The sequence below is a fragment of the Odocoileus virginianus genome, chromosome 1 (assembly GCF_023699985.2).
Source record: "Odocoileus virginianus isolate 20LAN1187 ecotype Illinois chromosome 1, Ovbor_1.2, whole genome shotgun sequence".
In the NCBI taxonomy this organism is placed as follows: domain Eukaryota; kingdom Metazoa; phylum Chordata; class Mammalia; order Artiodactyla; family Cervidae; genus Odocoileus; species Odocoileus virginianus.
Genome location: NC_069674.1, coordinates 55,482,320 through 55,503,618, shown reverse-complemented (window position 1 = coordinate 55,503,618; position 21,299 = coordinate 55,482,320). Strand labels below are relative to the sequence as shown.

Below are 21,299 nucleotides of genomic sequence, written 5' to 3'. Positions count from 1 at the left end.
AACCTATAAGGGAGCGTGTTACTCTCTCTACATTCTAAGCTCCAAGAGTAACCTCACTCTGCCATATGATGGCACTTGCCTGCTACTCTGTAAGTGATTCTCCTAAAGGGAAAACAGTGTTTACCATTTGGAAGCTGGGGAAAGTCTGGTAGTGAAGACTTAGGGGAAATCCTCGCTCAAAGGAGGTATCCGTAGTTTTTGGCATTAATTGCTCGATCATCAATCACATCAATTACGCCCGGCCTCTTGAAGGGGAGTGACAACTAAATGCCTAATGGTTCTCAGATGAAGTGATTTAAAAGAGGAGAATCTTAAGACTTCTGTCCCAGAATATATAAAATGTGTAAAATCTCTAGTACTAAGTTCATTGACTGGACCAAAATTGTAGTCTCCTTTCCTGAGGACCTCAACAGGCCATATTGCATGCCTTCTAAAACTTGAGTTCATTATATTTTACTTACCCAAATAGGCCAAGTAAAGTGTCAGAGAGAAAATCGTTCTGCTGAGTGGAGAGTAGAAATAAGCAAAGTTGGGCTGGTACTCAATTTTATCTTTACTTTTAAAATTTTTATTTAGGCTCTTAATTTGATTTTTAGAATGGGGTTTTGTTAAGTAAACTCAACACAGTAATATCTAAACATGTCTGTTTATTTTCACAAACACACTTTCTTTTTTCTTAGCTCACAGGTGTTTCATTTTCTTTCTTCTAGAGCTATACAAAATTCATTGCCATTGAAAGATGCAGATTCAGACAAATATAGTGATTTCCCAGTGAGTATTGTTAAGAGTAACCAGACGTCCAGTAAATATTGCATTGCTTCCTATAAATTTCTTTTCTTTAATAAGACAAGATTGAATGCCATTTGAATGTATCATTAATTTGATAATACACCATTTTATAATGTTTATATACCTTTATGGTATCTCCACATGGACCATCAAAACGGATCTTAGTCCTAGACTGTTTTCATTTCCTGAAGCCATTCCCAGCTGGAATTTCCCATGGGGATAACAGTTATCTTGATAACATGTCATGAATTATTTTCAAAATTCTTAAATTAACTTACTTTTTAAAAGTGTATATGTGTTTGTGTGCACATGTTTGATTTAGAATAGTTAGGATATCATAATATTCTCTGTGAAATTCAACAAGCAAGTAACACATGTCACAAACTTTCCAAAGTTGATGGGCTCTCAGATACTCTACCTGGCAATTTGAGAAATAAAAGCATTGTTTAACATCATCATGGCTCTTGATCCTTTTGAATCAGACATGTCAAAAATATAATAAATCCATGCAAGTAACCAGTTTGGCTAGAGAGTTTTTAATTATTCAGTAAAATTATTAATTGTTGGACACCATAAACCAATTGCTTTGGGGCCTGAGAATTGATGATCAATAGAGAAAGTTCAGGGAGTTGGATGGCCCTGCTGTGTGTGGAAGTACACATAGACACATACACATGAACACACATGTACACACAGACACATGTGTGTGAAACATGCACTCACATAACTACCCATGTGACTGTACACATGCTCACGTATTTGCACATTCACAAAGATGCATCCCCATACTTTCACATATTGGCACACTCACACACATGCTACACCTGTGATTGGCCCTGGTACCATATTATATTTCACCTCACTCGGGAGGTCTTAGCATATTCATCTTAATTTTCTTAGTGATCTCTGGTGTTCCCAGACTATATTTGAATTTGAAACTGCAGATGTCAATACCTCTATGACAGCTCTGACTGGGCTTCACCATGGACAACATCAAAGCAGAACTGACCCTGTGTGTGCCCTTCCCTTTCAGACACTGCGAGGCTTTCACTGGCGAGGGAGAGATTGCAATGACAGCAATAGGATGGCATACCCAGGCAGAAGGTAATGGTCTCTGCTCATCACTGATTTTGAAAATTACCTTCTGAAAAGGAGGCAGGAGGCATAATTATCTCCTCCAGACTATGGGATTCGTGCTTACAGAGAGAAGGGACCTCCGTGTCCTCGCTAAAGTAAAACTCAACGAAAAAAAACAGTAATTGTTCATTTTATTGCCCCCCAAAATGCTCATCGGGCATGACCAACCACTCTGCATCATGCTGCATGGTGAACGAATAGAAATATGAGTTTACAGTCTAGTGGAAGAAACAAGTGAGTAGACAGGCTACTATGGACGTTTATCCGATCTCCTGCCCAAGCTCTACCGGCAGCCCTGGGTCCAGAAAGAGTAGCCTTTTCCACCAAGAGTAAGGCAAGGACTGCAGGGAGTGGAGTGCGGCTTTCATTTTAGACCCAGGCTGATGTTCAGCCAATCACATCTCAGAACTCAAACTGGATATGCCAGCCTTCATCTTAGCTGTGACTACAGTGCTAAAGCATTAACCAGATGTTTGGGACTTTAGAGGCGTAACTTTAACGGTGTCGCCTGTCTGAAGAAAATAGACTGCAGATGTGTTCATTACGCTCATCAGCACCATTATCCAACAATACCGCACATGAATGTAGTCAGTTATGAAAAGGCTGCATTTGGTCCCAGCTCCCAGCAAACACCCAAAGCCAAGAGAATGACAAAGTGGCCAAGTGAGGCTTCTGTGGGCCACAACACACAATTGTGTGTGGCATTTTCCTTGAAGAACCTGTTGGTTATCAGTGACACTTGGTGTAGCACTCATTCATTCATTCCTTCATTTGTGAAGCTGACATTCAGAGTGATAAATATATGCTGAAGACTAATGTGGATGTCCTCTCTGTAGGCCAGACAACTGGGACTCATATCAAGATTCAAACTGTAATGGCATTTGGGTAAGCAACTAAATTCAGACTTAACCCTATTCTCTGGCTTTCTGCCCTCCTTACAAGCCCATTGCCTGTTTGCTTAGTCAGACCTAAGAAAGAAGATAAGATGGTAGGCTAAGGCAACTCTTTTTCTGCGGTTTGAAAGAAGGGCATAGAATCCAATCACATGTGAAAAGTGTCAATGATGTAATGAGAGCTGAGGCTCTCAGTCACAGCCACTGTAAGTCTTGTTTAAGGTCACTCACACCTAACCCCTTGATTCTGTCTGAAACAGTGTGAAATTAAATGGATCGTGGTGTTAGCAAAGTTTTTACAGCAACCCAAACAGCTGGTGGAGCAAATCACATGCTGTCACCATTTCATTGCAGCCATTTTTTTCCTGTTTCATAAGGCTAGCCAGGCAGAGAGTAAATTACCTGTAGTTTCCCCACTCCCTACATCCCGAAACATCTATGCTGCTACCCTGGTTCCTTATGAATAATAGATTAGTAGCTTCCAGTAGAGAAAAGGGAAGAAGGAGAAAAGCCAAACACTTATCTGAAGACAGCAACGGCAGCAAATCAAATTTTGTGAGGTCTTGAGCTTATAGGATTTGAGGGGTCCTCACGAAGGAAAAAGTATACCAAATACAAAAGCAAGTATAAAAGTATGATTAACTAGAATGATAAAAGAAATCTTAACAAATTCCTGGAGTCTTGGAAATTCAGGTCCTTTTCTTTTGAAATCTCTTTTCCGATTTACCAGGAGTGCTTAAGTGGAAACATTGTTCTGGCTACAGCCAGACTCCTCTCCACCTAAAACACTCTACCGCTGCCAGCTGCTCCTAGCACTCACACAGGCAGGGATCCTACAAACAAGGGGCCTCGAAGTTTAAGATTCCCCAGCTTCAAGATAAATTGCCTCTGAATGGCTGCCTAATTTGTCTGCTTGGATGAAGAGGAGAAAGTGTCTGTAAATAGTTTCTTCTCTCCAGGACACTGATGGTCTGTTGTTTCTGGGATATGGAGAGCAAGACAGATTGTATCCTAGTATAGCCCACCCCACCCACCCTATCATTAGTCAAATTGCCTTCTCATGAGGAGGGGAAGACATCACCCCTAGTCTTAAGGTATGGAGGTGTCAGGACCCCTAATGCAGCTCTTGTTCTGATAGACTCAAGCTTAGCTGTCCTGTTGAATGACACGGAGGTTATTAGTATGTAAAGCTCCTATCTTGGTTCCATGACCCCATCCCTGCCTCTGACATGTGACCCCACCTACATATGGAAGGCCAACAAGAGACTGTGCTACACCAGTGGAAATCTACCAGGAGCCCAGAGAGGCAAGACTCAGAGTTCATCATCAGTTAATAGGAAAAAGACACATGACCTTCACACCTATCTGTTTCCACATAGGAGAGATGACTCCCAGAATCACAAAATCATGAACTCAGGAGGATTTTGCAACCACCAAGTCCAACATTTTCCTAACTGTGTCCAGGAACTCCTCTATCGAGTGGAGGTTAAAAGATACGGGAGGAGGGGTGCTATAGCCAAGTTTAGAAAGTACTGGGTCAAATAAACCTAAACAGTTTTCTTTACTTCTGAATTTCTCATCATCTTTAATGTTTTATTGCACACTGGGAGCCCCCAAGACCAAGAGAGTGAAAACACTGTTTCCAATACATCTCTAGGCTCTTCCTAGAATACTGTTAATACCATTGCTACCTAGTGGAATGCCAGTGCTCTCCAGACCAGTTTGACAAGCAAAACAAAACAAGAAAACATAACCATATATGTGTATTAACTTTTCCTTAGGGTTATCCAGACTCTGCTTGAACCTTCCAAGGACCAGTTACTCTACTAATGCACAGACTTAGCGTTCGTGTTAGGAAGTGCCCTCAGCTATGGTAACCCTGTCCAACTCACAAGCTCTACCTCACTTGTGGGTTTCTCAGTGTCATTGTATCAACATTTGGGATGACGTCTTACTGTTTGGGCTGCCTTGCAAAATACAGGATGATCAGCGGCATCTCTGGCCTCTCCCCGCTAAATGCCCGTAGCTCCCCCTCCCCGCACTGTAACAACCAAAGATGTCCCTGGACATTGCCAAAGTCCCTTGGGGATGGTTGCAGGGCAGGGGCGAGTAGGGGGCTGCCTTAAAACCAGCCCCGTTGAGAATCCCTGCTCTAGAAGCATCGATCCTCAGGCACTGGAGAAGTCAGGATACTTAGAGCTCCGGTTCAGAGACCGCTGAGCCCACTCTACCCCTGTGTCCCAGGCACTGAATGGACCCTCAGTGCTCCTTCCCAGTGACACTTCCAGCACTCAGAGCTCTGCCCTGCATCCTTCTGAGCAAGATGGTCCAGTTTCTGGATCTCTCCTTATTCCTGCCCCCAGGTCCTTAAAGCCTAACTCACTCACATAGAATGTTGGATTAAGGGCTCAAGAGACTTTAAAGGATTTTATCTACTGATTTGCCTTTGTGCTTTAAAAGCCATCTGGGGAGGATTTTGTACTTGTTTCTCATAAATTTAAAAGCAAACTGCTAATCTCATCATTTCTCTCTTAAAGGGTGTGGATCCAAAAGATGGAATCCCATACGAGAAGAAATTCTGTGAAGGTATGAATGGTAAAGATCAGTGTATTTATCCTAATAGAATATTCTTTTCTAGTCTGAGTCAAACAGACAAATGAGGAAGTGCCTGATACTACAGCATAATGTTGACCAGTTTACATTTGTTTTCATGACAAATTAGAAAAATATATGAAAAAGATTATAGAAATGAGGCAGAATCTAGACAAAGAAAAACTGAGTTTAACTGATTCCTTTATTGGGTGACTGGAAAGTTATTAGAGGGATAGTTAGGGAGTTTGGGATGGACATGTACACACTACTACTTTTAAAATGGATAACCAACAAGGACCTACTGTATAGCACAGGGAACTCTGCTGAATATTATGTAACAACCTAATTGGGAAACAAATTTGAAAAACAATCGATACATGTATATATGTAGTGAAAGTGAAGTCATTCAGTCGTGTCCGACTCTTTGGGGTCCATGGACTGTAGTCTACCGGGCTCCTCCATCCATGAAATTTTCCAGGCAAGAATACTGGAGTGGGTTGCCACTTCCGTCTCCAGGAGATCTTCCCAACCCAGGGACTGAACCTGAGTCTCCAACGTTGCAGGCAGACACTTTACCATCTGAGCCACCAGGGAAGTCCCTGTATATGTGTAACTGAACCACTTTGTTGTACAACTGAAGCTGACACATTATTAATTAATCAACTATACACAAACATAAAATACAGTTTTGTCTTAAAGGCTGTAAAATAGATACCATGGTAACTTAAATCCAGCACTTCTCTAAATAAGAAAAGTAAGTGGAGGTGATAATCTTCTATCTTCTCTGTGTCCTTCTCAATACACCATAAGGTCAGACATCTGGGCTTGTGTCAAATGGGCTAAAGGCTTTTATGTGGGTAACTTGAGGGAGGCCGCCAAACTATAACTGCTGAGAGTTCCCGAAAACACTTGAACAAGAGCTCTGTATTCCAAATGCCCAAATGCCACAGACACCTGTGCCACCAGTACTCTTTGTAATCTTTGTTTAGTTGCTAAGTCATGTCCAACTCTTTTGAGACCCCATGGACTGTAGCCTGCCAAGCTTCTCTGTCCATGGGATTTCCCAGGCGATAATACTGGAGAGGGTTTCCATTTCCTCCTCCAGGGGATCTTCGCAACCCAGGGATTGAACCCTCACTTCTCACGTCTCCTGCATTGGCAGGTGGTTTCTTTACCGCTGTGCCACTTGGGAAGCCTACCAATACTCTTAGGAGAAACTTATTAATACCAACCACATAGTACTGAAAAGATGGTACTGCTGATGCCCAAAGAGCCTCAAACAAGACCCTATGGTGGCATCACTAGTTTTGTTTAGGCAGTGCTTTTTCCTAACATTTAAAAATATTTCATTCACTCAACAGGATATTTCATGAATACCTATTCCTATTATGCACCAAGGACTATACTTGGCTCTGAGTTTTCATGGGCAGACATGATATAGTCCTTGTCCTCAATCGACTTAAAGTCTAACTGTCTTTAAGCTGTCAGAGGAGTAGGATAGAGCTAGAAAATGTAAGGACCCAATATATAAGTCATACCATTTAGACATGCTATTGGATGAATAAAAGAATGAATTAACAAACAGATGAATAAATAATAAGTGAAACCATGGTGTGAGGCTCTGGGGTCACTATGGGAAGTCTCTTGGATTCCCTAAATCCCATCCCCTCCTTGATGTCCTGGGTCTGTTCAGTCCCCAGTTGCATAGCCAAATGCTAGCTGTCCCAGAGTCCTGACATAGGGAGCCACTGGGGTAAGGCTGGACCGTCCTTGGCTTGATTCATGGGGTTTGTAGGTGGGAAAGGAGTCTCTCCTGTCTGACTCTGGGAGGCATCACTTGATTCTTTCAGGACTTTAAGAATTTTGGAAGAGTACATGCATCACCCATGGGTGAATTCCTCAGAATCAGATTAAGTGATTTGTAACCTCAAATGTACAAGGCTGCACAGTGACTTTATTTCTCCATTTCTCCATCAATCAGCCATAATTGTCCATTCGGCGCTTTTGCCTTTATAGATTCAGGACTTTAAAAATCCATAACATGTTTGAAAAATCAAAATTGCTCCATGAGATCACAAATTCCTAAAGTGAATTATAATAGAAATGGATATGCTTTCCAAGAAAGCAATTTTCAGGACCAAAATCTGGGCATATTTCTGAGTTAAGATAAAGTTTTGATGTTTTTATTCATCCATCACTCACTCAAGAGGTTGCACAATAGTTTGTTTTATGTGGAGCTAGGAAACACACCTGCATCTCTATAGCTTAGTTGGCAGTTTCAGTGGCCTAGAAATCTCATTCAGCTCCTAAATGCTATGCCCCTCACCCTCCAACACTCAAAAAGTGGCAATGTATCACTGTTACAATGCTCCATGCACAGAATACACACCAGGGTATGTGCTCACCTAACCACCTAACCTGGAGGCTCCAAACTACTTGTGTATAAATAATGCAAATAAATTGTGCCGCCTAGGTTCAGAGCCCAGGGGAGTCATTTTGCTGGGAGACTCAGCTGGGGCTCATTTCCACATCCCTCCTGACTGGATCACAGCTTCGCAGATGTCTTTGGTAAGTAATTTTGGCAGTAATCATCCCCGACATGCTGGCCTTTGTATTTGTTTCCCCCTTGCTCTCTATAAATGTAATGCCAGTTCCAAACAGGTGCGAATTTCCCTTCTCAGCACAATCTGCCGTAAAAGGCACATCCGCTGCCATTTCAGTTCAGTCCAGTTCAAACAATGCGATAAGAGCAACACTCTCACAAGACCATCTTGTCCATTAGAGAAAGAGGATGGTGCTCCTAACAGGTGGGAAGGAATGTGGGGGCAGTGGGGAAGCGCTTGTCACATGACCACCGTGGGATGTGGTTCCTTCTTCAACCTGCTAGAAAATGGGACTGCTGATTCAGAGAAATTAAACTACAGAAATGATCGATTCTTCCTTGATCCTTTTTTGCACAGTGAAGAAATCAGACATGAACCTGAACACTCTCTAACCGGGCCTCTTCCAGTTTCCTAAACTGGGCAAACAGCACTCCCTCATAAGGATGAGAAAACAGAGAAGCATTTAAATATAGAAAAAATGTTCATGATCTCCAAAGAGGAGAGCTCTTTCAAAAAAAGCTTGCGACAGGAAAGGGAAGTTTGTAAGATATTAAATCAGATTCTCAGTAAAAATTTGAGGAGACAGCACTCGTGAAAAAGAAACAGTCTGAGACCAGGGAAGACTACTTTTAGGTAAAACAATAATTGCCTGATGTAAAAATGCGATGGCCATACTGACAAGCAAGCTGCACAATGAGAAACAAACAGGGTGAGAAAACCAGTCAGCCCACTGGGGAAATTCTGAAACTCATATAAGAGGCATATAGGATGGGTCCTGGAGATTGACTAGGAAACCCAGAAGAAGAGAATACATCAGACTGAGAAGAAGTGGTGACCAAATTTAAAAAAAAAAAATAATTTTCTTTAGTTGTAGAAATCCTTGACTTTAATATAAAACCCACTGAACTCCAGAAAGTGTAAAACAGACTCTCATCATGTCTGGCTTTTCATTTTTATTCCAAATATAAAGAATAATCTTGCAGTCATTCTGCTCTTACAAATAACTGGGGACATACTAGGAGACAAAAATCTTTTTGGTATCAGATTTCTCTCTCAACAGTAAATTTTGGAAAAGAGTGGAATAGCTTCTACAGCATTTTGAGGATGGTGTGTCAAAAATGCTCCACCTGCCAAGATATTGCTCCCACATAAGAGTCACAGAAACATATTCCCAGTCATCCAAAGATTCAGAAAACATAACAGATTTATACCTTCTTGAAAAAAATATTTTAGGAAGTATTCCAATTTCTCTGAGCATGATATTACAAAGGGAAGGCCAAAAAAAAATTTTACTAGGTTTAATTACATAAAATCTTCAAATGTGTGCAATGTCAAAAAATTCATAAAATTAAATGATAAGTGAAAAACTAGAGCAATATTTATAACATATGACAAGATTTCAGTCCTCTGATAATAAAGAGTTCCTGCGTATCAATAAGGAAAAAACAATTTAATTTTTTAATGATCAAGAACATGACCAATAAATATAAAAACAGTTTCATCTTCAGAAGTAATCAAAGAAAAACAAGTTAAAACAGCAATGAGATATCATCTATTGTCTGATAAATAGGCAAAGGTTAAAAAGTGATAAAGGCCTACTTTTAGCAAGAATATGGTGAAAGGGACATGTTCATTCACCACTAATGAGAGCTTAAGTTGCTAGAACTTCTCTGAAAACAACTTGACAATATGCATAAAGTGCAACACCATAGGCTATAGCCCACCAGGCTTACCCATCCATGGAATTCTAAAGGCAAGATTACTGGAATGGTTTGTCATGCCCCCTCAATTTTGGACATACCAGAGTTCAAATCCTGGCTTAGTCACTTACCTTTAATTATTAATATTTTCTCTGAACTTTAATTTCCTTATGTATAATATATAAATAATGAGAGATATTTCATTAGAAATTCAGGATGATTTTGTGACAGATGTTAAAAATTGGACTAGTTATTTCTACCTAACTTTCAACTGAGACCCTGAGATAATGTGGGTCAACTATTCCCATCTTCCACAGTCAAATATTAGAAAGACTGCAGCAGCACCCACAGAAGAAGGGAGGGAAAACTATTTCTGCAACCTGTAGCTTGAGGCTGGGAATGGCTAGTGTCAGTATGGCATCGGGTTCAGCTGTCCCCATGGGGGAAGAGTGCGATGCTTCCCCTCACTGTGGGAGGCCACTAAGTGAGTTGGACAGGTGTCTCCTGAGACTGGGGTCAAAAAAGCTGGAGTCTGACACTCTCGTGAGTAATGTAATGGTGGTGACTGAAGCATCAGGACAGGACGAGTATGTGTCCTAGGGCAAGGACATGGACCCCCTGGAAGGAGAACCAGCCTGGGGCATTGAAAATCTTGGAAATGATTTCCCTGGATTTGACATCCATGTGGGGACTAAACTCCAGATGGCCAGGGGCTGGAGCATGAAACTTAAGTGACTAGTGAAAGTGAAGAAAATGTACCAACTCCACACCAGGATTTATTAATTCACTAGAAAATAGAAATAAGAAACATATTAGCATAAATAACATATTTTTATAATAAATAACTTTATTTTCCAAAATAAAAGTTGAATTATAATAGTAGCACTCTTTTCTACTTTTGTGAATCTCCTTGATATCTGAATAAAAGACAGCTAAATTAAAAGACGCTTGCTCCTTGGAAGAAAAGCTATGACCAACCTAGACAGCATATTAAAAAGCAGAGACATTACTTTGCCAACAAAGGTCCATCAAGTCAAAGCTATGGTTTTTTCAGTAGTTGTGGATGGATGTGAGAGTTGGACTATAAAGAAAGCTGAGTGCCAAAGAATTGATGCTTTTGAGCTGTGGTGTTGGAGAAGACTCCTGAGAGTCCCTTGAACAGAAAGGAGATCAAACCAGTCAGTCCTAAAGGAAATCAGTCCTGAATATTCATTGGAAAGATGGATGCTGAAGCTGAAACTCCAATAATTTGGCCACTTGTTGGGAAGAACTGACTCATTAGAAAAGACCCTGATGCTGGTAAACATTGAAGGCAAGAGAAGAAGGGGATGACAGAGGATGAGATGGTTGGATGGCATCACTGACCCAATGGACATGAGTTTGAGCAAGCTCCAGGAGTTGGTGATGGACAGGGAAACCCAGCATGCTGCAGTCCATGGGGTAGCAAAGAGTTGGACATGACTGAGCAACTGAACTGAACTGAACTGAAATTCCCATATCTGCTTCTGCCTACAATCTGTTTCTGTATCCATGTATGTAGCCTCTTGAAATCTCATTGCACCCTTATGAGTGAATTAAAATGAAAAAGGCAAATCAAGTCTTACTATTGTGATAATAATAGTGCATGAATACTTTCTGAGGGTTTCAATGATTCCCCATGGGTCCTCAGACTATACTTTGAGAACCACTGTCATTTTCCCACTGCCTCCAATGTCTAACTTTGAGGATTTACAAAAGAAAGATGTGATTGTAGAGTATTAGAGTGTAATTTTCAAAATTCTTCATATGTAGAAATGCCAAGGAAGAAGCACTCTAAGACAGACCACTGTAGGGCAAAATGGGGAAGCCATCAGCATGGTGTGGGCTCATCTCTCAACCTAAAGATTTCTGGAGGATGTTAGAGAGTATGAAGTTCCCCAGGAGAGCATCTCTGCCCATCTAACTGTCCTCATTCTGCCCATCTTTTAGTGATGTCACCATGAAGGGAGAAAGCCTCCAACCTTTTGCTAATTCAACCAGTGGAACCCTTTTAAACCAGGTTTCTTGTCAGGGTCAGAATCAACATTTATCAGAGATCAGTCAAGAAAATGAAAGCATTCCAACAGAGGAGATTTAATATAGGATACTGGCTACACTGATGGATTTAATACAGGGAACTGATTATACCGACTTTAGAACAAAAATAAGTGAGTGAAAGTCTCTCGGTCGTGACCAACTCTTTGTGACCCCATGGACTATATAGTTCATGGAATTCTCCAGGCCAGAATACTAGAGTGGATAGCTTTTCCCTTCTCCAGGGGATCTTCCCAACCCAGGGATTAAACCCAGGTCTCCTGCCTTCCAGGCAGATTCTTTACCAGCTGAGCCACAAGGGAAGCCCCATAGAACAAAAGGGGGGGTGCTAAAATTATCAGAGATTAATCATTGCAAGAAGCAACTGCTGATTCTAGAGCTAAAGAACAGGAGGAAGAGGTATTACCAGAAGCCAGAGGGAGGGGAGCAGCTGGTGCTTGGGCCACTGCACAGCCTGTCCTTTCACTGCTGAAGCCCCGTGGACCAGCTGCCTCTGAACCACTGAGGAATGCAGAGAGGAGACGGAAGAAGCAAAGGGGGCTGGAGGCTAGAGGCTGCTGAAGAATGCTGACCTCAGCTAAATGCCAGAAAACAGTTTCTCCTCTCCTTCTCCCGCCCTTCTGGTCCATCTCCCACCTGCACCTCTCTTTGGCAGGGAGATGCAGAGGGGCCTGGGAAGTGTAGTTTGCAGAGTCCAGCCCCACAGCACAGAGCAGAGAAGAGAGGAGTGGGCTTGGAGCCCAGAAGCCATTGGTGTTAACCCAGTGGAGGTGACTCAAGCCCTTTCAGAACAAGTCTGGAGTCCATTCCAGCCAACACTGGGCACCAAAAGGCAGGGATGTCCGAGGAGGTTGGAGTACAACAGAAATCCCATGTGTTGGCTCAAGGCTGGATGACTGGCAGGAAATAGCTGTCAGAGGCCGGTGCTGATTATTCAACCTTGTGGGTCCCATGGAACTAGAGGCCTGGTTTGGTGGTCGGCATAGCCTCAACCCAGTGGAGCCTCATTTACTCAGGTTCTTATTAACCTAGGACCTGCCTCACCCAGGAGCCCACCCCTCCCCCACGCCACTGGCTGCTATTCACCAAAGGCCAGATCATCCCCTCCTCAACTTCTTTTAGGAATCCTTCCCAAAATGGCATGAAGAGGGTGAACAATGGAAAGTCGTCTTTAAAAATGATGCTCTGCAACCTTTCTCCAACCTTCTGCACAGACAGAGGTTCTGAATTTGGATTCTGTACCACTGACTGTGAAACTTAAAAGTACTCACTGACCCCGAACCCCACCCTGTAATCCCTCATGATCTGGTGTTCCACCAGGAACCATAGTGGGATCACCTCTTCCAAAGTGAACGTTTGGCTACATGGCCTTTCTCAGGGTCTGACAGTGGGGATGCATATTAGTCATCCAAGACCCTTCAGGAACCCCCAGCATGCTCGATGCCATTCCTTTGCTGCGTCAACTAGTAAGTCATACTCTGGGAAGAGCAGTTAAGTGCTATAGAAAAACAAACTTTCTTTGTTCATAGTAAGCCATTCTGCCCTTTAGGAGATGAGTCAGTATGTCTTTGCTTTTGTCTCCCTATAAGACAGAAAAGTCTCCTGCAGATACATCACCCATCCCAACTGTGCCTGTCGAAAAGACTCACAGTCATGGATATCTTTCCTGCACTAGCCCCTCTCCCCTCCTGCGCATGCCGTCCCCTAGCTAAAGCAGCGTGGCACCCGGGAGGCCTGTTTACAGCTAATTAGATTAGGAGAGTGTTCATCTGGAAAGATATTTGTAGTTCAATAAAGAGGGTGTGAAGAATCACCCTCGTTGTTATACAGAAACAAAGGGTTCTGAGGCTCACTCTGCCAGGGACAGAAAATCCTGCCCTCTTCCTCTTTAAAAAAGAAAAAAAAAAAAAACCTTAGCATCTCTCCAAGATGTCCTCAGCAGTCAGGTTCAAAATGAGCTTTCCATATCACACAGAAGACCTCAGCTTAGAAAGATTTCAGAAGCAGAGAGCAAATCTGAGAACACTTTCATGCTGTCTTATTTTATTTTCTTTCAAAGGAAAAACAATCACTGCTTGAGTTGTTTTGTTGACAAAGAAGGGAAGGTAGAGAGATCATCAAGGCTAGTAATAGAAGCTGCCCTCCTGCCTCTTCCCCCATCTGCTTGAAAATTATTTCCAAAATATTAAATGCTGCGTTTCACTGAACCAGAATTGCATGACGGGCTGGGGATTGGTGGGGAGAGAAGAAGAAGAAACGATTTCGAAATACAATTTCCCAAATGTTTATTTTGCTAGCAAAGACTGTTGCCTGTACTATTATAAAATCTTCGCACGACCCCTGGCAGGCTATTGTCTGTAGGGTAAGTAAGTGCAGATTGAATTTCGTGCTGTGTCAAGGACAAAATGAATCCTTAATCTGGCTGCAGAAAATGCATATTCACCCGAGAGCAAAGCAGCTCCAGTCTTTCAAGCCCCTCTGCATTTCTTTCCTCTCTTGGAGATGATTTTGTAAATCAAGCTAGTCTACTCTTTATTAGCCCACAGACAACAGAGCCAGTATCTGAGCTCTCACCCTCCCTCTCACTACCTGGCCCTGCCTTCGCTCTCTTGATTTATCAGTGAGCATAAAGCTTCCATTAAGCATAAAGGCTGATTTTCATGGTGCATAATAAAATATGGAAATTCTACCTCTGCTAACTTCATGTCAACTCCAGAAATATTAAGAGTTAGGGTACTTTTTAAATTATTTTTTCAGATGAGGAAAGGATGTTGTTTAATAAAACTGGACAAATTTACATTTTCTGCTCCTCAGACATCTTAAAAGCTGATGGATTAAAGATGCTAAACAATGAGGAATGAAGCCCCAATCCTAGTTATTTCTCATTTATTCTGTCAGGAAAATAGAGTTGTGTGTACCATGGTGAATCCTTTTCTCCAACAGCAATCAGGCCACAAGAGAAAGAATGTTCTTCTGCTCCCTCTCCCTGTTTATGGGCACAGAGCAGACGGGCTGTTGCTTTCAGCCCTGATCAATTCAGTGCTCCTTTCTTCCTGCTCAAGGTGAGCATCTGTGTCTCTTACCTGACAACAAAGTCAGGATTTCTTGCAGCCTCCTGCCTCTGAAATCATTGACGATCTTAGCCCTCTATGCCTAATATGTAAGGATTAAAAAGACACAAACACTGGTTGTTTTGAAAAACTACAAGCGGAACTTATTTTAAGCTCCATACTTCTGAAAGGCATTTATAATTACTCAGCCCACATGCCTGCTCCCCGGGCATGTTAGATAGAGATCTCCACATAGAGAGCAGCGTGAGTCAGTAAACACCTGTGCAATCTAGTGTGTTGCGAAGACCAGAGAACACTCCTTGCCCTCTAGTTAATTATATCTACCATTTTGCTTCGCTCTCCCTCAAGTTTCTCGGCCATAAAATAGCTTTCATGGCAGTGATGCTTTATAGAGGAAATGTTTAGAATCTCAAATCCATTGGCATGGAGGAAGAGGACAATTCTAGCATTTAAAAATAATTCTGAATGGTTGGAATTGATTGTTACATACCATTCATTCACTGGTTCCTTCAAATAGTTCCCTCCATGCATCTCCTGGGGATTACCCAGCCCAGTCCTTGCCAAGGGCTGGGAGTCAAGTCTGGCTTCTTTGTGATTTTCTGGGGATTTTTTACGTAAGGCAATGACTGGAAGATTGGTCAGAGGTAGGAGCTAAATCATCACTCCTAGAGGAAAATCATGGGGGGCATTATGAAATACAAGGTCCATAGAAAGGGTCATACTGAGTGAAGTAAGTCAGACAGAGAAGAAATATCATATGACATCCCTTATATGTGGAATCTAAAAAGAAATGATACAAATGAACTTACTTACAAAATAGAAAGAGACTCACAGACTTAGAAAATGAACTCATGGTTGCTGGTGGCGTGGAGGGATAATTAGGGACTTTGGGAAGGTCATGTACACAATACTATATTTAAAATGAATAACCAACAAAGACCTATTGTTTGGCACATGGAACTCTGTTCAATGATATGTGTCAGCCTGGATGGGAGGGGGGCTTGGGGTACAATAGGGACATGTTTATGTATGGCTGAGTCCCTTCACTGTTCATCTGAAACTATCACAACATTGTTGATTGGCTATACCCAATACAAAATGTTTTCAGTGTTTAAAAAAAAAATGAAATACAAGGTTCAAAGATTCCAGAAGCAGAAATTGGAGATGGTATCACCAAGAATTTAAAGCCTGGTTGATAAAGAAAACAAAGGAAAGTAGATCAAGAAGAACCAAAGAGTAAATATACACAATGGAATATTACTCAGCCATTAAAAAGAATGAAATAATGCCATTTGCACCAACATGGCTGGACCTAGAGATTATTATATTAAGTGAAGTAAGTCAAAGACAAATGTCATATGATATCACTTATATGTGAAGTCTAAAAAATGTTATAAATGAACTTATTTACAAAATACAAATAGAATCACAGACATAGAAGACAAACTTATGGTTACCAAAGGGGATAAATTTAATAGGAGTTTGGAAGTAATAAATAAACACTACTATATATAAAATACTAAACAACAAGGACCTACTGCATAACACAGGGTATGTGCTAAGTCACTTTAGTCATATCTGACTCTTTGCCTATGGACATATAGTCCACCAGGCTCTTCGTTCATGGGATTCTTTAGGCAAGAATACTGGAGTGGGTTGCCAGGCCCTTCTCCAGGGGATCTTCCTAACTGAGGAATTGAATCCAGGTCTCTTAAGTCTCCTGCACTGGAGGGTGAGTCCTTTACCACTAGGCCCCCTGGGAAGCCCATAGCCCAGGGAGCTATATTCAATATTTTGTAAAAACCTATATGGAAAAGCATCTGAAAAAGAATATGTATATGTATGTAGTATGTATATACAACTGAATCACTTTGCTGTGATTCAATCACTTAGCACATTACAAGTCAACTATAATTCAATTTTAAAAAAAAGAAGAACCAAAAAGGTCTCACATTGATAACATATTAGCCAGAAAAACAGGAAGGGTAGGTCATCCCTTCTTAAAAGATTATTAATCAAGCAGGGTAGAGGCTCAGCTGCTGCGAAAGAATCTTCACATTAGTGATTTACAATGGGAATATACTTTCCTCTCATATAATAAGGTGTGATGAGAGCTGGAGGGTACCGCACAGAGGGTGGTCAGAGCAGTCAGGAACGTCAGTATTTAGATAATGCTTGACCAATAACAGCAACTGGTTAAAGGAGGAAGGAGAAGAAAGAGCTTGTGACAAGCCCAGAGGTCCGAGGGGCCGCAGGTGGTTGAGTGGTGGGAGAGAGAGGACCAGGAGAAGGGGCTGGGGCAGTGGCTGGTGCCGCGTGAGGATGGTGTTGAACCGCTGTGGTAACCTGTAGAGCAGCCTTTCCGAAATCTGGCTCGTGACTGCAGCCACTTAGGGCACGTTTACAAAATAAGGATTCTGGGGCCCCAGCACAAACCTGCCTGAACAGAATCCATGTTTTAAAGAAGCTCCCCATGAGATTCTGGGATACACTGCTGAAGATGGTGGGGGAGTGTGAGGAGGCAGGGATCCTGGCCAGAGGCTGCAGCACTGACTTAAGTTGGAAAGATAGAAAGAGAGAGGTTGTGTGACAGTTTCTCAGGTGAAGGTAAAACAGGGGAGAGGACGAAAATGAGAGCATTTTTGTGAGTGAGTTAGTGGGATGGAGAGCGCAGCTCAAGCCTGTTCATTAGGCGCCCCAGTAACGGCTTCCCCTCTCCTCACCTCTGTAGTTTGACTGTGGACTTTGGGCTTCTTCTAGAATCTAAGGCTGGATATTGCCTCTCAAAAAAGGAAAACTACCCCACCCCAGACAAATGGCAGCCTGGCTGCTTCAGAAATAACCAAACCTTTAGAAAATCCAGTGACAGTATCTGAAGACTGGACTTTCATGATACTCACTCACTGTTATCTGTTCCAGGCCCTTAGAGGAGTTATTTTTTCTGTTTGTGAAATAATTTTTTTCATTGGCCCCACAAAAGATTGATTTGCAATTATCTTTGTGTAAGAACATGACATTTTGAACTCTTGTTTTCTCACTTTTATGAATTTGGATATAGTTCTTCAGTCCCTCTGGAAATGATGATGAAAGTGAAAGTGTAAGTTAATCAGTCAGTCATGTCTGACTCTTTGCAACCCCATGGACTATAGCCCACCAGGCTCCTCTGTCCATGGAATTCTCCAGGCAAGAATACTGGAGTGGGTTGCCATTTCCTTCTCCAGGGGATCTTCTCAACCCAGGGATCAAATCCAAATCTCCTGCATTACAAGCAGACTCTTTACCAACTGAGCCACCAGGGAAATCATGAAATGGTGATGGAAAGAATTTAATTCTGCATGAAAAGTCCAGCTACACAATGCACTTTCACTGGATATGGGGCACTTAGATAAATGCTCATTCACTGAATAAATAAATCATGGGATTAGAGCTTAATGATAAATAATAGAAGAGGGAATAGGAAAAGACTACGAGGAGTTGATGGCGTAAAAATAAAAAGAGCTATTTTCAGGCAAAATGATGAAAGATTGTTGCCTTCCATACTGTCCTCTTTATATTTGTTGGTCATATTTGCTAGAATTCTATGTTTGACTCTATCTTCACTGCCCCCATAAGTTTCTGGATTGGCACAGGGTTAAAGATGAAATGCTATACCTCCTCCCTGAAAATTACTTATTTAGCTTAAGTTGAAGTTTAAATGTGCATTGAATAGACGTCATCCCAGGAGCAGAAAAATCATTGTTACTGATCTGCTCATATATAGTATGTTGTAGGCTGCTGAATTTAGAGGTAATTTGTTACATGGCAATAGGAAACTGGCAATCTTGGTGTTTGGGGTTGGTTGGGGGGTGGTGGTTTACTGGCCTTCTGTGTATATAATATGATGAATTTAGCTTTGTGAGTTTCCATATGGCATTGTTGTTGTTTTAGTTGCTAAGTTGTGTCCAACTCTTTGCTGTAGCCCAACTCTGGACTGTAGCCCACCAAGTTCCTTTGTCCATAGGATTTTCCAGGTAGGAATACTGGAGTGGGTTCAGCCGTTTCCTTCTCCAGGGGATCTTCTCAACCCAGGGACCAAACCTGCATCTCCTGCTTGGCAGGTGGATTCTTTACCACTGAGCCACCTGAAGCTATGGCATAGCTAATGTTTAAACTCTTTTTCCCTACCCCTCTTTGACTGGCTTCCTCTTACTAACCTTACACGGTTTACATTGGATAACACTTCTTTTAAGATTCCTTCTCTAAATATCCACATGTGGAATAGGTATCCTTTCTATTACCCTGACCTTCTTATCAATACCACTAACAGCTAACTTTTATTGAGTATTTACAGTTCTAAACTTTAGGTGTAGGTTATCTTTCTAATCCTCTCAGCCTTCCAATGATATAGGTGCTGTTATTTGTCCATTCTATAGACAAGAGACTGAGACACAGAGGTGTTAAGGAAAGTCTTCCAGGTTATCCAGTTGGGAAGCATTTATTTTCTGTGCCCCTCTAGACAGAATGCCAGGCTGGCACTTGCTGTGTCTCTCAATCTCTCTCTCTCTCTTTTTTGTCTCTCTCTCTCTACTCTTTAATGAATGATAGGGCCACAGGGACTTTGACAATAGACTTATCCCACTGCACATGAAATTCTAAAGTTTACAAATCTAACTCAAAGTTACATTACATTCTTGAAGTTGTCTATATAAAAGTGTTGGCCGCACGAACAGTGCTGCTTGCTCTAGTTACGCCTGCAACTACAGAGGCAGAAACCCGATGAAATGTCCTCTCCTTGTTCTCCCAGAACTTCATCTGCCAGGTCCCTCTGGAAGATAAACCTCCAGAGCTGCAGCGTGCCCTGTTCTCTCCCTGTGGCTGCCTTTTCTCAGCTAGTGTCAGGCCAGAACAGGCCCCGGGAATGTGAATGGGGTGTTTACAGAGGTGTCTATGTGGGGTCCACATATAATTTCAGTATTTATCTGCAAAATACTCATTCTGCATTCTTCATAAGTTATGCATGGCTTCCATAAAAGAGACAGAGGAGGAAAAGTTGGAGGCAACTCTAGAGTTATGTATAGATTTCTGAACTTTTTATCTGAAACGGCATCTGAAAGACCATTCCTCAGCAGGAAGCTTCATTTTCAACAACTAGTAAATCCAGTTAGCTAACGTTGTGATTCTAGGAGATCTGGCATCTTAAAAGAAAAGACCAGATATAAGAAGGCTGTGAAAAGCTGTGTCCATGGAATTCTCCAGGCCAGAATACTGGAGTGGGTAGCCTTTCCCTTCCCTAGGGGATCTTTCCAACCCAGGGATCAAACCCAGGTCTCCCGCGTTGCAGGTGGATTCTTTATCAGCTGAGCCACGAGGGAAGCCCAAGAATACTGGAGTGGGGAGCCTATCCCTTCTCCAGCGGATCTTCCCAACCCAGGAATCGAACTGGGGTCTCCTGCATTATAGGCAGATTCATTACCAACTGAGCTATCCGGGAAGCCCATGTTGTACCAGAAGCTGGGTTCAAATCCCAGCCCCTACTATTTACCAGCTCTGTGATTTGGCAGTTGTCCAAACTCCCTCTAAATTCCGTTCACAGTAGTTTTTCTGGGCCCCACTGTCCAGTGTAAAGGATTCATCGACTAACAGAAAATACAGGAATCTTCCTCAAACTGGAACCAGTGATGGGGGTGGGGGTTGCCATTTAAAAGGTCCTTTTCCAGTATCTTTGATTGGGATAAAGCATGGTTGTTTAATTCACTTCTATTCATATGAGACCTGGGTACTTGTTCATTTTAAGAGGTAATATTCAGCATCTGATAATGGTAGTTGTTCAAAAAGTATGTGTGGAATAGAAAGAGGGCAAAGAGAGGGAGAAAAACTAATCCCTGCCTCACAGAGTTGTTCCATGAGGTTGAGCAATTTTCATAAGTTTCCTGTCTCAGTGCCTGGCACATAAGGGGAACTTGAGATTAGTTCCCTTCCCCACTCTGGTTTAAAATGCAAAAGTTATCTGGGAAACAGCACATTCAAGCATCAAAAATGGGTGTACATTCGTTTATAGGATTTGTTGACTTTTAAAAATGCACAATGTGAGAGTTGCAAGTTAAATTTTATTTGGGGCAAAATGAGAGACAGCATTTCAGATAGCTCTGAGAAACTGCTCCAAGGAGGAAAGGAGGGAACTAGTATACACAGGAGCTTTGCAGCAAAGAGCAGGTAGTCAGAACATCATAAGATTATTGTTAGTTAAAGAAAACCAGATATTCCAAGTTAAGGAATTTAGCCCTTTTCTATGTATGGGAAGATGCAAGGGCCTGGGCTCACTAAAATCTTTGTTTTGACGTGCACCTCAGCTATCTGGGGTTGTATCCTGTGTTTTCACATCCTGAGTTTCCTCAGGGCTCACCTTAGGGAGTGGCTGCAGTGTGACGGCTGCTAGATGGCAGGTATTCTTTTCCTTCCTGA

At 42.0% G+C, this 21,299-nt stretch overlaps 2 protein-coding genes across 4 annotated transcripts in view; one reads left to right on the top strand and one right to left on the bottom strand.

Moving 5' to 3' along the window:
• AOAH (acyloxyacyl hydrolase) overlaps positions 1 to 21,299 on the top strand; it is a 178,368-nt gene that overhangs the window by 74,752 nt on the left and 82,317 nt on the right. For all 3 annotated transcript variants that reach the window (XM_070468474.1, XM_020902451.2, XM_020902437.2), the window contains 5 exons: positions 711 to 771; positions 1,823 to 1,893; positions 2,763 to 2,811; positions 5,357 to 5,405; positions 7,885 to 7,979. In XM_070468474.1, coding sequence (XP_070324575.1) covers positions 711 to 771; positions 1,823 to 1,893; positions 2,763 to 2,811; positions 5,357 to 5,405; positions 7,885 to 7,979 — 325 coding nt within the window. The remainder of the gene's footprint in view (positions 1 to 710; positions 772 to 1,822; positions 1,894 to 2,762; positions 2,812 to 5,356; positions 5,406 to 7,884; positions 7,980 to 21,299) is intronic.
• LOC110151469 (small ribosomal subunit protein eS7-like) overlaps positions 1 to 21,299 on the bottom strand; it is a 187,461-nt gene that overhangs the window by 101,079 nt on the left and 65,083 nt on the right. The gene's annotated exons all lie outside the window — the stretch shown is intronic.